Raw genomic sequence first — 16826 nt, 5'->3', positions numbered from 1 at the left:
AATTAAGCAGTGGCTTAGTTGTAAGCATTGTCGCCTTGCACTTCCAGAGTCTGGGTTTGGTTCTAGGCCAGGTTTGATTACCATCTCTTGTTCCTCCGGTTTCCTCCCACAGTCCAAAGACATGCTGATTAGCGTTGACGCTATTTGGTGCTAATTGCCATACCCAAATTGTCTGTAGTGTGTGAGTGTGTATATTTGTGTGTGCCCTGCGATGGACTGGCACCCTGCCCAGGGTGTACCTGGCCTTATGCCCTTAGTCTCCTGGGACAGGCTCCAGGCCCTGAATACGGGACAAAGCGATATGAATATGATGAGTAGAAGACAATGAGTATGATGAGTAGTGAGCCTACAATAGTCATAAATTTCTGTTACAGCTTAAAGCAAATGTTCCTTTTTGTTTACTTGCACAAGACGCGATTATAATCGCCTTCAAAAACCCTTTATGAGGAAGACAAACACACTTTTGACTGTAATTTAAACCTACAGTAATTCCATTAAAAAATGTTCGGGTAGTGCCCTCTTCCGTCCAACTCGGGAATTACACATTTATATTTGTTTAGTTTTTTCCTATTACGTACATTCCCGCGTTGTCCAATATATAAGTTATAAGTCTTATTTGAGGTATATATCACTGTAAGCTTTTTTTTTTTTTTTTTTTGTTAAACGAATTCGTGTTTCTGTAAATCTGACGTGTAGCTGAGACGGTTTAGACCTGGACACGCACAAGTTTAACTTACGTGTTGAAAAGCTGAACTTCGATTTGACCCGGAAGTACGTGGACCATAGGCACAGATCAGATGTTATGAAGTGAAACACACGGGCTGAAGAGCCAGGCTTTGTGAGCATGGACTCATCAGATTCGGGTTTAGCTTTAGGTGAGTCAGCGTTAAGTTGGTTAGTACAGTATTAGTACTACTAGTAGTAAGTTGCCTAGAGGAGCAACTTGTTAAGCTAACCACTGTTAGCATATTATAGGAATGTATATTCAAATGAAATAGAAGAAAGTATTCATGACTATAGACATTACTAAGAACATTATGTGGAACTGTTTTTAGTTTGTAATGTTTTATATTGTTAAGTGGAATAGAATGGTCGGCCTGAGTGTCACAGGAGTGTATGGTGTACTGAGTGTTTGCACAGTGATGAGGAAAGATAGCAGGCTTGGCAGGGAATAACGGGGAACTCAGGGTGCTCACACTTTTCATTTGGTTGTTATATTCCCTAAATACTATAAATAATAATAATAATAGTAGTAATAATAATAAAATAATAATAATAATAATTAGTATTGGTAACACAGTATTGGTGCTTTTTTTGTTATACATATAATACAGAAAATGTCTGTGCCTAAGAAGCTACTTCTGAAGTTTATTCAACATGGAAGTGACTAATCTTGGTTCCCTAAAAATTTCAGCCATTTTGGAGAGATGATTTTATATTTGCCCCAAAAATGCTTTAAACAATAATAAATGAAAATAATTCATATTTATTTATGAGTACAGTATACTAAAATTGGTGTAAGCTTCTAGAAGCATATGACCGGTAAAAAGCTTAAATTACAATTAATTTTTGGTAAAAGCTGGAAAAGCAAAAAAAAAAAATCTGTAGTGTCCGTAACCATGTCAAATTTATGTTGCAATATGTTAACAATGTCACTTTTTAGAGGTTTTATTCAGGTTTACAGTATGTATTTTCATGTGAATGACAATTAAGATCATTGAAGGATCTGAATTCAAAGTTACTGACACAACATACTGTAAAAGGGCATTAAACTGTATTTAGCAACTGTATTTCTTTTTATCTGATAAAAATATAAATTAGTATGCATATTTACAAAAAACGAAGCATAGATCTGGTAATAAGAAGTATCAAATATTATGAACATTTGTGTTACACACACAAATTAAACTACAGGTTGTACAATTATTTTGTTATCATTATGAGGTTGATTATGACAATCATTTTATCTTATAAAAACCCAACTACAGCAGTGGCCAAAAGTTTTGAAAATGACACAAATATTAATTTTCGCAAAGTCTATTGCTTCAGTCTTGTCATGCCAACAGTTAAACATCCTGAGACATTCATGTGTGGGGTTGCTTCTAAGCCACTGAAGTGGGCTCACTCACAATTTTTCCTAAGAACACAGCCATAAATAAAAAATGGTACATAAACATCCTCTGACAAAAACCTGCAAACTTCATAAATTGATTATGCAAGAATGGATCGCCATCGTTCAGGATATGGCCCAGAAGTTGATTAACATTGTGCCATAACTGCAAATATTGTCATATTTGCATAAAAATAATTTAATTGTCAGTAAAAGCCTTTGACACTTATGAAACACTTGTAATTATACTTCAGGATACCATAGTACCATAGACTATGCAAAATTTAATATTTGTGTCATTCTCAAAACATCTGCGCATGGCCCAAAAATATGAGAAACGGGTAAAATGTATGTAAAAAAGATTTTTTGTATAAATTAAATTGTTTATTAAGTTATTATTACTGTCTGTTTTCCTAACTAAATTTGCTTTGTTACTGTATATGTAAGTGTTGCTAGAATTAGCTTTAACTGATGCTACATTTAGTTGTTTTCTTTTTCTTTTTTATTTCACTTTTTTTTTCTTTTAACAGACCCAGGAGAACGAGAATCCAAAATAAACAGCAAAGGTCAGTCGAGAGCAGATGCGGCAATCGGAAGGCAGCTCAGTGAACCAGGCCGATTTGCCTATGCTGCTTTGTGTGCCGTGTCCCTCGGTCACCTTTTCCCAGGACCAGAACTAAGGTAGGAGGGCAGGGCAGAAATTTACTTGGACATTTTAATTGTTGGACATTTTGGAACACTGTGAATGATTTCTTCCTGGCAGGGCATTTCGGGAGCAGTATCTGGAATGCTTTGTGCAATGGCTTGGTCTTGACGAGTCCGTCATGCCAGTGATGCAGGCCTTCCTGGCTGGACTTGGGTGTGAAGGCAGTGACACCTTCCTGTCTATTCTTCAGGCAGAGCCGCTTCTCAGAACTGGAGCTTTGCCTGTTACACAGGTGTGTAAATGTACACAGTTTATCAGCCTATAGTAGAGCTTGTGTAATCATAATACTGCTCACATTGTAACCAACTGCTCAACCCTTTTTTAATCATCATTTAGGATCTTGTTTCCTTCTCAGTCAAAGATGGTGAGAGTCCTTTGTATCTTTTTTCGATTACTTTAAATGGTTACGATTTTGAAAAACAGTGTTTGACCATGCTCCTGCTCTCCTGTTTAAGGTGAGTACGACGCCAGGGCTCGTGTCCTGATCCGACATGTCAGCTGCCTACTGCGTGTCTGTCCTCAGCAGCTCGAAGATTTTGAGGAGACACTCGGAGAACAATTGAGACAAGGAGGGGAGGAGAGCGAGTAAGAGTTGAATATGCATATTGTTACATTTTATGTTGTTATTGTTTTGTTGTTAGGCTGCTTCCTTTAATGTGCGCCATAGCACAGGTTTAACATTGCTCAAACTCGAGACTAGCACTAAGGACTTCCACATGGCAGGTGAAAAACTGAGCCACCAATGACTCCTTACTGTACTTTTAATTTGTATAATATTGATTAAAATAATTGTTAACTGGCTTGAATAATGTGTCTGAAGAACATTGTCTTATGGGACTGTTTTTGCCTTCAACACAGGTTTTCTTAAATGTAAATGATTGTCAAAGATATTTGCCTTAAACAGGTTTAGGGTGATAGACTTTCTTTATTGTTATCTACATCGGTCCTTCCATTAAAGAAAGGTAAACTCACATTGGTCACTGGAATAACTGACAAAATTGATATTGAATAATAATTTAATGATCATTGACTAATTAAAATCAAACATTGCTTTTGCATACAGTTTTGCTGCAGTTGCAAATATTATTAAGAAGTTTAGGGTCCCAGGGACTGTAGGAAACCTCCCTGGATTTGGCTGCAAGAGGAAAATTGATGCCAACAGAATGATACTATGAATGGTAACCAAAGAGCCGAGGACAACTTCCACGAAGATGGTGAACCCCAAGATCAAGGTACATCAGTGTAAGATCGCACGGTCTGTCGCTGTTTGAAAGCAAATAATAAAAACACCAGACTGGAATTTGCCAAAATGCATATTGGCAACGTGAATGTGCTTCTGAAAAAATGTGCTTTGGAAAGATGTGACAAAACTAGAGCCTTAAAAGGCTCTAGTTTTGCAAGTCACAGGAGTTTTATCTTAACAAAGGCAAAAATTAGGCTTTTAAAGAAAAGAACGCTGTACCTAGTTCTTTTTTCAGCTCACTGGTATTACCTACCGTGAAACATGCAGGAGGTTTGGTTATATTTAAGGCCTGCTTTACAGCGTCTGGCACGTGAAGTCTTGAATCTATGCAGGGTAATATTAAATCTCAAGACTATCAAGGCATTCCGGGGTGAAGCGTACTGCAGAGTGTCAGATTTTATTCTCTTTAATCATAATTCAAAAGCTATGTTTGTTTTTTATTAGTTGACGTTCATGAAAGTATGATTTATTATTACTTTGATCAGACTCCAGTTATTTCTGTGACAGTCGTGGGTTTTTCTTTATTTAATGGAAGTGTACTAAGAAATTAATTAACATATGTATGAGCTCATGGCAAACTCTTGTCTATCTGTAATCAAAGTCAGAATAATTCAGTGGATTGTTGCAGCCTGTGTAATAACCATGTCTGTCTTATGAATCTCTCAGATCAGGTCTGTGAGCAGTCTTAATGAATATTAATGGAAAATTAAGACTTCATGAAAAACTGTTTGTTTTATTTTTGTGTTGCTTTCAATCTGGATTGATTATGAGAGTAAGTACAAGGTTTGGTTATCATATGCTTTGCTCATTACTATTATTATTATTATTATTATTCACATTTCTTCATTTCATCAATTTAGGATACACTAAGTGGGTTAGGATTCACCTCCAAAGGTGTTTCTTTTTAAATAAATAAAATTTTTAATACTCGAAGCACTTTATAAAATGGTGTCTCTATTCGCTGCTATTTCAGAAAGTCTCTGTAGGTGTTTTGATGAATCATATCATCCATGCAGTCTAGCAAGAACACATAATATTTCAGATAAATGCACAATTTCACCATCTTACATCATGCCTGTTATACCTACAAGTATGTCAAAATACAGTATTTTGTTTGTTGATGATCTCTTTTTTGTAAATTTGTGCACAGAGAAGAGTCATCGCGAAGACGGAAGAAAGAAAGAGGGCGTGCGCTTCGGCGTTACTTGCTAATAGGTCTTGCAACTGTTGGTGGTGGTACAGTGCTGGGTGTGTTTAAACTTGTCCTTAGTTCTATGATGCATCTGCACTATATGGCCAAAAGTTTGTGGACACCTGACCGTTGCAAAATTATTATGTATTTCTTCTTTTTCTTCTTCTTCTTATTGTTATTGTTATTATTATTATTATTTATTTATTTATTAATTTTTTCCCCTGATGTTCTCCCTAATTTAGTCGTGGCCAATTCCTCCCCGTCGCTAGGGGGCTCCCACATTAAGGCTACTACTACCATTCAGCAGGGAGGGCCGAAGACTATCACGTGTTTCCTCCGAACCGCGTGACGCCAGCTGACCCCATCTTTTCGAACTGCTTGCTCACGCACCGTGAGGGGCGGAGTAACACACTCGGAGGAAAGTTCTAGCTGCTCCTTCTGCGTGCGCGAGCTCACAGACGCCCCTGATTGGCTGTAGAGCTGCGTGATTAATGTGGGAGCACAAAGTACTTCTCATTCCTCCCCGCTGAGAGAGCTCGGCCAATCAGCTCTCTCTAGACCTCCGGCTGTGAGAGGTAACAGCATCACCCGGGAACCGAACTAGCGATCTCCGGATGATAGGGCGAGCGCTTTACCACTGCGCCACACGGATTATTATTACTATTATTATTATTATTATGCGGTTATAAAAGTATGAGGCATTCAGGTCAAACTGGGGCTTTCAATGCACAAAACAACAGAACACAGTTATGAGAGGGAACACTTCTTTTATTTCTTTAATGGACTTGTCCCAGTGTTTCACCAGTGCTTGGATACCAACAAATTAGTCTTCTTTACATAAGACTGCCTGTTTTACATCTGAAATTCTGGCTTCCCAGGAACTCCTTTAATAACCCAAACATGTGGAAATGGTTTGGAGCAAAGTCGGTACTGTACAGTGGATGTGGCAATGTTCCCAACATGAGTTCTTTGAATAAGCAAAGTGATTATGTGTACAGTTTCCAGAGACAAATGCATCTCTTCTGCAAGTTGGAAACAAGTTATCTGTCAATTTTCAAGGATCAGGCATTCCACTTGCTGAATGTTCACAGGAACGACTGCAGTGTCCTCCAACCCACCTCAGCCAGGAGTCTCAGCGGCTTATGTTATGAGTCTCATAACTGTCCTGTGCTTTTAAGTCTTCCATAAATCCCAGTCAGTTTTACACCTTCATTTTTCTGCTCATGAAACGACAAGTCAAGGCTTGACCTGAATGTATTCTTGTACAGTTATTTTGGCATTAGGATAATATAGTCATTTCATATTGTTATTCCATAACAAAACAAATGTATTTATTTATACACCAGTACAGTTTAAAATGTAAAGATTTGTCTTAAATTTGAGTTATAAATTTGAGGAATAGATATTTAATGTAAAAGATGTCCACAAACTTTTGGCCCAATTATGTGTCCCAGTAATAGCCAGTCAGCAGCATTGTTCTGTAGCACCTTCTACCTGAGAAATACTTAACACAGTTAAATACATGTTTTGTTGTGTGTTAGGTGTGACAGGGGGTCTGGCTGCACCCTTAGTAGCTGCAGGAGCAGGAGCAGTGTTGGGTGCCGGTGGAGCTGCTGTTCTGGGCTCAGCCACTGGTATTGCCATCATGGCCTCTCTGTTTGGTGCAGCAGGAGCTGGATTAACTGGTGAGCTGTTGTGAACTGTCTCTCATTGAATTATTTTTGTCTGTTAGGCAGGTGTGTAAGGAAAAAAAACAGCGTACAGGTAAAATAAGAAAGAATGCAAATATAATGTAGAAAGCCCTGAAATTTAAACACATAATCCAGATAATCTAATAGTTTTGCTTTCCTTGCTTTCCTTTTTTTGGTTGTGCACTTTATAGTTTGACCATTAACATTGTGGGTTTTTTTTGTCTGTTTGTTTCTTTTTACATTTTCATTGCTAGGATATAAAATGAACAAACGAGTGGGTGCAATCGAGGAATTTGAGTTCCTTCCATTAAACTCAGGGAAGCACCTTCATGTGACTGTGGCTGTCACAGGATGGCTGTGCACTGGCAAATACAGTCAGTACTCATTCCAGCTATATTAACCCATTACAATACTGTATCAGACATCCTAGTACTTAATTAAGAACTGAATTATAATTAACCATTGTGTTAATGTTTGTTAATCTTCTAAAACCTGTACAATGGAACTGTGTCCAGGAAATCCTTTTGTCTATTGTAGGTTCCTTTCAGGCTCCATGGCGCAGTCTGGGTGCCTGTGGTGAGCAGTACTGTTTGAAGTGGGAGTCTCGCTACCTACTGGATCTGGGCTCTGTCCTGAACACACTGTGGGATGGGCTGGTCAGCATTGTTGCACAGGAGGCCCTTAAATACACAGTCCTATCAGGTTAGGTGTTTTGACATTGACTGTATTAACATTATTTTAAATGCTATGAAATCAATAACAGCTTTAATATACTGACTATTTATAAGTAAATGTCCATTCATTAGACCTGAATACAATCTATACTATTACCTATATATTTTTTTCTTTAATCTTAATGTGTCAAAACAGAGCAGAAGTTTATTTCTATTTAAGTCAAAAATATAGATGGCATGATGAAATAATTGATGATGCACTATTTTTTTCCCTGCAAGTAACCTCGAGTTTTATTTAGAATAAGACTTCCTCATAGAGGGAATGTGATTCTTTAAACACATTGTTGGATTGTTATGTAGAAAATCACTTCACTCTAATCAATCAGTTTCTAGTTAGATATTGAAAGGTTCTTTAAAATCCTTACTGTTTTTTTGTAGCCAAAAGACGAAGAGAATAAACCATGGAGGTGGTGGACAGCCCTGTAAATTGCATATGTTTCTCTTTATGTCTCCATTTATTCGGCTTTAGAATAGATGGACTTAGAATAACTGTTCCAGGGTTGAATCCCAAATGGCATAAAACAGAAAGCTAGTGTACTTTGTAGGGTGTCGAATCCCTTGTTCCACACACCAAGTAGTGCTTGTTAGAGAGGGATTTGGGATTCAGCCTTGTGTTAGAATCTAGTTAGCTTTGTAGTCTGCTTAACCCGTGAACAAATGGATGAGGTGAGTCAGGAACCGGTCAGTGCATTGACGAAAGCCTGTGCTCACATTAACTAGCAGTAATGAAAGATCGAAACACAACACGATCGAAAATTTCGGAATGACGTAAAAGCAATGGAACAAGTATTGTTCAAGATGAAATAACATTAGCAAATGTGTTTTCTTGCTGAAAGTGCTTCCATGACTGGTTTTGAATGTGGGTTTTGCAGTGTTAGTTTTGTCAACAAAATAATGACGTAAAATATTCGTTGACGGCCTTTTTACCAATGACCAGACATCACGGATACCAGTGAACAGTGACAGTGGCAAAATCAACATGCAATATCGTTGAAAAAAAAAAGACGAGACTAAAATGTGGTTTAAAAAAATAAAAACTCATTAAACATCTGTCTTTATTTTTGTCAACATATCATTTTCGTCACAATCTGCTACAATATCATGTTCATTCATTATGGCACAACCAGCAGTATTTCCCGGGTCACGGTGTGCAGTATATCGGGAGTAGTTTTCGCAAAAAGTGACTGGATGTTACAAGCTCAGTCGTCTTTAACACTTCGTCATCACAGCAGTATTACTCGAAAAAGACGCGAAAGAGAGCAGCTCATATTTGGGCCCATTTTCTTTATATTGAACTGAGGAGAAAAAGCAGACGTGTAGTGACATAGACTAGATTGATTGTAGGGTTAATTAATAATAATCTAATTGGTAAAATCTTATGTTTTTACTGACTAAAACTAAACTAAAATACTTAAGGGTTCCTCTGACTAAAACTAAACTAAAATATTTAAGGGTTCCTTTGACTAAAATTAAACTAAAATACTTAAGGGTTCATCAGACTAAAATTAGACTAAACTACCTAAGGGTTCCTCTGATTAAATCTGAACTAAAATATCCAGATTTTTAGTCGACTAAATCTTGACTAAACAAAAATAGGTTAATAAGATTGACTAAATATGATAAAAACTAATAGAGACATTTATCCCGGGACTAAGACTAAAATTGAAAATAGCTAACAAAATTAACACTAGGGTTTTGGCACGCATCTGCTCTACCCACTTTCCAGTCCTGTATACAGCCACTAGATTTTATAGTGGTACGCAGTACCGGACCGTACCAGCCTACTTTTACCCTTTGGATATGGGCTGTCAAAATGTCCCCAGTGCTCCTGCGCTACAGTGACGATGGAATAACTGAATGGAGTTTTCTCCTTTATAACTTAAAAATAAACAAGCTCACCTTTTCAGAGCATTATATTGTAGAAGATGTCACAAACACCTACAATCTTAAATATAAAGATTCACCTTAAATTCAAGTAGATATGTAATACTTTATTGCCTGAGCTGTTCTGATCTCCTACTTACACAGGCATCGTTACTGCGCTCACTTGGCCCGCGTCTCTGCTAGCGGTGGCGAGCGTGATTGATAACCCATGGGGAGTATGTCTGAGTCGCTCAGCAGAGGTGGGAAAGCATCTGGCCCAAGTGCTCAGGAGCAGGCAACAGGTTTGTGAGGTGTTAGATAGAATTTCGTAACACTTAATCTGCCCCTCCGTGCCTTTTTTTACATTTGTACAGATTTTAGAGAAGTTCTAATTAGGATGGTGTCCTTACTGATCTCTTGTGTGTTATCTCTGTCCAAACAAAGGGAAAGCGACCTGTCAGTCTGATTGGTTTTAGCCTCGGCGCTAGAGTGATCTATTTCTGTTTAGAAGAACTTGCCAATGATAAAGGTACTATTCTCTTCCCTCGTGTATGATGGAAAGGTCAAAATATCAATTTGCACTATGTGGCTGCACTTGTGAGCTGCATCTCCTCCTGCACATTAAAAGACATGTCATGTCTCATTGCTGGCCAGGTTGTGAAGGTGTCATAGAGGATGTCGTGCTGCTCGGAGCACCTGTGGATGGATCGGGGAAAACATGGGAGCGGCTCTCGAAGGTTGTTGCTGGGAAGATCGTCAATGGTTTTTGCAGGTTAGGAGAAGACATGTTAGATTTATTAAAAATATTTCATGAATACAGTACATTGTAAATTGTTTTTTTGTTGTTGTATAGGGGAGATTGGCTTCTTGGATATGTGTATAGAGGTTCATCTGTTCAGCTGTCTGTGGCAGGGCTTCAGCCAATCAGCTCAAATAATCGTCGCATATTCAATGTGGATCTGTCTTCTGTGGTGAGTAAAGAGCCCCAGGTTCATAGGATGATGAATATTCGAAAAAACATGGGTTGGAGATATATAAACTGCTTCAGCATCTGTCCTTAGAATAGTATGGGATTACTCTATCCTCAGTTTAATCATGTAGACAGCTGTACCACAAGTGTTTTGGGATCTGTAGTAAATAAATACAAGCAAGCTAAACCTGGCTTAGACAATCCAGGCACAAAATATAGCCAGGCACAAATAATTACATTCATATATCATAGCAGTCATGATGTCATACAGAACCAGTCAAAAGTTTGGGCACAACTTCTAATTAAGGGTTTTCTGTGTGATGATTATTGAAGCAGTTAAAGCATTTACAGGAAATGCATTTAAACAAAAACTTTGCTATTTGAACGTAGATTAATTAAGCTTATACAAAAGAAAATCATTAGCATACTTTACTTTGTTTTCCTGTCTTTCTGCTGTAGTGTAGTGAGAGGTCACCCTGCTTGCCTTATTGACCATTGAAACAAGGCACCATGTGACTGAAAGTAGATAAAGAATTACGTGATAACATAACCCATTGTTTGGACATTGATTTAAAGCTGCAGCAGAGCCTTGGTCAATCAGAAGCAAAATAGAAATCAGCTGCAGATCCCAATTGCTGTAGTATAAAGTGCCCACAGTATCAAGAACACAGCAGAGAGCTGTATTAAAAAGTCCAAAACCTGCAGGCATCAGTAAAATTGGTTTAGTTTTTTGTTGTTTTTTTGCGCTCTTACAGGCTTCATGACTGACTCTTGATAAATCACAGCATTTTTTTTATTCTGTAGTGTGAGCACAGATGAAACATTTGGTTTACAATATTTCAGGGTAATTTTAAAACACAGCAGATATAATATATAGAAGTAAAATTGCAATATGGTGTTGTCCGTATGTGGTAGTCTGGCAAAACCCTTCACATGGCGAAATATTTTCTTTTGGACTGAATCATGATCTGTTTTGTGCATGCACATCTCAACCCTTGTAGGGAATAAAACATAAACGGACACACTTTATGGGCAAATTATTAACGATATGACGACCCAGAATTCAAATTATTAACGATATGATGACCCCGAATAATAAAAAAAAATTCCCAGAACCGTACATCCAAAAATGTTTTTTCTTTCATACTTATTTACTCTCTATAACTCATTGTCTTATCCTATACATGTTGGTGGGCTGCCTGAACCCTTTTCCAGTGAACCAATCACAGATTACCGCTTAGACTTAGACCATGTGTTTATTTTATTTGTATTTACTTTATTTCAGCATGTAATAAATAAAAAAAAAAATTATAAACATGACCATTTAACTTTTTTCCAGAATTCAGATGTAGCAAAATTCGACGGGTTGGGTTTTTGAAGGCCACCAAACATACTGTGCAGCTCACAGTATTCTATTACACAGAAGTAAATCCAATGATATTGACTTTTTAAATAAATTTACATGAACATACAGTCCTCTTTGAAAGTATTGGAATGGCATGACCAAATCTCTTATTTTAGACACTATATATTTTTATTGTAGACATGGTTTATTTCACACTTTAAAGATATTCAGGTTTTTCTATAAAAAGATAAATATCATACAGTACATCAGAAGTTCAGCTTTCATTTGAGGAGTGTACAAGGGGCATAGTTAAAAAATTTATCATTTGTTAAACATGACACATTTTGTTTGATTCCACCTGTTTTTTAAGCGATCCCAGATCGAGCTAAGAAAAGAAGGAAAACCAATGAGAGCCATCACACAAACACTGGGGTTAGCCAATAATGAATACAACATCATGACCTAAAAAAAAAAGGACACCACTAGTGGTCTAAAAATAAGACATTGGCCTGATCAGCCAATAAAAACAACAGCAGGTGATGACAAACATTGTGAGAGCTGTGAAGACGTCAACAACAACCTTCACAGGTTACACAAACCACTGTTTCAGAGCAGAAATGCAGTGACCATACCACAAAGATGCAAATTCAGAAGGAAACACAGAGAGAGATCTGTAACCAGGATTAACCTTTACCGAATTTCCAGGAAAGCCAAAGTGTGGAGAAATAAAATGTCTCCACACAATCCAAAAATCACATAGCATAGTGAAGGTAATGGTATGGCTTGGGCTTGCATGGCTGCTTCTGGAACTGGCTCCCTACTCTTTATTGGTGATGCAATTCATTATTGTAGCAGGAGAATATATTCAGAAATCTATAGAAATTTTATAGAGACATGGATCCAATCTAATTTTGAGAAACTTTATCGTGTTGCAAGCCAATGATCCAAAACACACTATCAACACAACAAAGGACTTCATCAGGGGGAAATGTGGATTGATTTAGACTGGCCAACTCAAACAGGAGAGCTCAACCTTATCAAGTTTGCTAAAGAGGAGACTAAGACTGAAGGAAGTTGCAGTACAAACCTGGAAAAACATCATAAAATATTTATTGAAATTATTAACAAAAATATTTATTTATATTTACAATGGCAAGAAAAAGTTTGGACACACATGTACTTGTAATGTTCACATGTGTATTTTATTGTCTTTCCTTGTTTTTCTCCAATCAAATGGATTTAAAAAAAAAAAAACAATAGTTCATTTCTAAGCATATTTAAGCACAGAATAATCATACTGTAATTAATTACTTTCATCAACAAAAAAAAAACACTCTAGCATTCTTTTTGGCGTCACTTTTTGCAGATATTCAGGTGTGATTTCCTCCCAGATCTTCTGCTGCACTTCCCAAAGGTCTGCTGTGCTGGTTTGCCAGTGTCCCCGAACTCTTCTGTCCAACTTCTCCCACACCAGCTTGATGAGGTTCAGACCTGTTGATTAAGCTATTCCAAAAGCTAATGTCTTCTCTAGATAATCCCTACACAACCAGGAAGAAGATTTGGGGTCATTGTCTTGCTACAAGATGATGTTACCCCCAGTTATTTGTTGCCCAGAGGGAGTGTGGAGTGATATCTATGCTAAACGAGGATGCCTTGCACATTGCCAAAGCATCCCTAGATCTATTTCCAGGATTCACCGATGGTGTTCAAGCTTCTATCATATTTTCTTGGGGTCTGCATTTGACATATGTTTTTCGCTTAGTTCCAAATACCTCAAACTTGCACTCATCAGTCTACAAGGCTAGGTTCCAGTCTTTTAAAGCCCATTGTTTGCGCATCTTGGCTCACTGCAAACTTTTCTTCTAATTTGCCAAGCTTAGTACTTTTTTTTCTGTCTCTCTCTCTCTCTCTCTCTTGCCAACTCTGCCCCTGAGTCAAGGCAGCTGACCTCAGTCTCCTACGCACCGTGTCTGTGCACACTGGTGTCTCGCTTGTTTTATTTAACGATGCAGCCAATTCAGGAGCAGTGAGGCGTATGTTTCTCAAGGAGGACACTCAGAAGTACTTGTCTGCTTGGGCAGATATGCACATGGGTCTTCCATTGCATCTTTTGATCCAGTTGCAACTTGTCTCTGGAGATTATAATGTACACCTTTTAAAGAGATCTAAAATTTCTTTGCCATATCTCCAAAATATCCAGAATAAATACCCTTCCGCACTCAAGACAAGACTGACAAGTTTCTAAGGAAAGCTTTTTCTATGAAGGAAGAGTCAAATATAAACTCTCATAATTGGTTTACTGAACTTATTTAAAGATGTTTTAACACCTGATCAGTTTTTAGACCATCCACACTTAAATTTCTGGAAAAACACTGATTAAGTAGAAAATGGAAGTTTTATGATGAACATATTTTATTTTGATATTATTTTTTTATCATTTCATTGTAAACATACAATAATATCCTGGTTAAAAGTTGTTTCCAAACTTTTTCTTGACAGTGTATTTTTTACAACTTATCATTTATCAAGGGCAATTTACAAGGGTAAGTTAAAAATGATCCGCATTCAAGCTTTTGTATTCCGTGAGCCACGGATGCACCGCTGTCTTCACTTCTGACGAACTCCATCCTTGTAGGGCTGCCTTCAGGAAAATAAAAACGCCTTTGAATAGCAGTCCTCTGGATTTAATCTGAATAAGAATCTCACTGTAATGACCACTATTAATAACAACCTTTTTCCAGAAAATTTTTCAATACTGGCCCTTGAGAATCCCAGAAAACTGTAAGCATCAATTTTCCAGCTAGTTGACTTTTATTTGGTTGTCGTTTAAGAATGTTTCTGTTCAATACTTTGCTGTTAACTCTCAAGCTCGTAGTGTTGAATCCATGTCTCGTCACCACTAATGATTCTCTTTAGGAAACTTTCAACTCCCTTAGAGTATCAGTCAAAATTTTGTTTGTGAATATCCAAACACTTTTGGTCATCCACTTCCAATAGTTGTTTTGGCACCAGGTACGCCGTCAGGCTACGAAAAAAGAAATCACCGCATCATGCTCTTCTTTCGTACAAATCATAAGTAGGGCACCCATTTTTGTAACACGTTTACACCTGCACTACAGGGACTGGGAAGACTGTAGCGTTGAACGGAATGCGAATAATTTTTGACTCACCCTTGTACATTTATCTAATTCATTCAAGTGAACAGTCTAGCTTAAGCAGTGGCAGCTCAGTGTTGATGGGTTTGAACTCTCAACCCTCTAAAAAAGTAGTCTGGTGTTTTATTCACTGAGCTACAATGTCTTGAGTTTGGTGATGTTCATGAGTGACCAGCTAGACGAAATCATTTCAAGGATTGGGTGTGCATTCAAATACCAAGTGTTATTTACACTTACCTACTTTAAGAATTGTCTGTCTGTTGCCATAATTTTTCTTACCTAAAAATGTGTCATGTTTTACCGATGTTCACTAAATCTGCATGTGAATTTCCTGGAAATGGACTTGCTTTTTAGTTCTTTTAAAGGGAACTGTAACCGTACTAAATTACTAAAAGATACCAAATCGAACCTTTAATCTGGTCTTTGTTTCAATTTGGAATTTGATCTTTCACAGGTCAAAGGTCACTTGGACTACATGCATCAGATGGACACTATCCTTGTAGCAGTTGGCGTTCCTACCAAGGAGGGAGCTGGAACTACCCCTGGCCATTCTCACGCAGTGATGTTAAGTGAGGGGAAACTGGACAATCCACTGGACCAGCCCGTCAAACACAATGCACAATATGAAGAAAAGCTTATAGATGCTTCAAACAAAAGTGAGGAGAATAATGTGAAGCATGAATTCCGAGAGAGTGAAGAAGAAGAGCACAGTGCTGGCGGAGCGCAAGAGAATGGCTGGGATATTCCAGACATATCTGACTTGCTAGACTCACTAAATGTCTCTGAGTCTGAACAAAAGAACAACAGTATTTTCACGTGCACTGACGGCGCTGATTGCACCGAGGGCTCAGAGTGTCAGTGCACACAGGAGGAAGAGGGTCAATGTGACACAGACAGTGAGTGCGTTCCCTGGGAATGGGACACCAAACACTGGAGTACTGAGCATACGATCAAACACAACAGTATAAGAACTGAATGTCCCACACAGGATCAAGTGGCCAAAGGCAAACAGACTTCTTCTGCAACACTACCTACGCACTCACCACATAGCCTGGTCACAGAGCACACGACGACAGCGCACATGGACTCCGATGAGAATTAAAGGTTAAATCAGTGCTTCATGGTCCTTGTACTGGAGTACCAATATGCTGCTGTTAAACACCTGATACATCTTGAGTGCTAAGTATAAAGGGGTTGATTCAGGTGTGTTATACTGTAGCAATAAATATATTGAGGTACATGAAGCAGTGAAAAGAAACTGGAATTTTATATAAACTGGAATTTCCTTAAACTTGTCTCAGCGATTTAAAAATAATGATGATGTTAATTTCTGTTGGCAGTGTGACGGAGAAATCATTTATTTTGAGCATTCTGGAAATTACTGCCGCACCACATCCATTATTGTTTGTTAATCAAATACAGTAACAACACTGCTATTTCACAAGCCTAAAATATTAAAATGAGCCCTATTCAAGATGCTTTCTTGCATTCGTCTATTTACTATTTTTATTTACAGTACCAGTCAAAGTTTGGACACAAGTTTGGATTTATTTTCTACATTCTAGAACAATACTGGCTTTTTCGATAACTAAAAAACACAAATGGAATCTTCTATACTGTACCACTCACTCATCTTCTATACCACTTTATCCTGTATTCAGGGTGGTGGGGACCTGGAGCCTATCCCAGGAGACTTAGGGCACGAGGCATCCTGGACAGGGTGCCAATCCATTGCAGGGCACAAACACACATACACACCACTGTGCAACAGTCAGTTGTTATTTTAAGATATAAGGTCAGCTGTTTCTGGAATAGTT

At 37.9% G+C, this 16826-nt stretch overlaps 1 protein-coding gene across 1 annotated transcript; it reads left to right on the top strand.

Annotated features, from left to right (window-relative positions):
* Positions 1-590: 590 nt before the first annotated feature.
* Positions 591-16443, top strand: tmco4 (transmembrane and coiled-coil domains 4). The gene is made up of 14 exons (XM_053482407.1): positions 591-875; positions 2641-2791; positions 2874-3048; positions 3153-3180; positions 3272-3401; positions 5210-5307; positions 6793-6936; positions 7197-7316; positions 7480-7644; positions 9705-9841; positions 9984-10068; positions 10194-10311; positions 10393-10510; positions 15464-16443. The coding sequence occupies exons 1-14, from the start codon at positions 845-847 to the stop codon at positions 16109-16111; spliced, it is 2148 nt and encodes a 715-aa protein (XP_053338382.1). The 5' UTR covers positions 591-844; the 3' UTR covers positions 16112-16443.
* Positions 16444-16826: the final 383 nt, after the last annotated feature.

The sequence above is a fragment of the Clarias gariepinus genome, chromosome 22 (genome assembly GCF_024256425.1).
Source record: "Clarias gariepinus isolate MV-2021 ecotype Netherlands chromosome 22, CGAR_prim_01v2, whole genome shotgun sequence".
Lineage (NCBI taxonomy): Eukaryota > Metazoa > Chordata > Actinopteri > Siluriformes > Clariidae > Clarias > Clarias gariepinus.
Note: the sequence above shows the minus strand (reverse complement) of the source record. Positions and strands in the feature narration are given on the sequence as shown.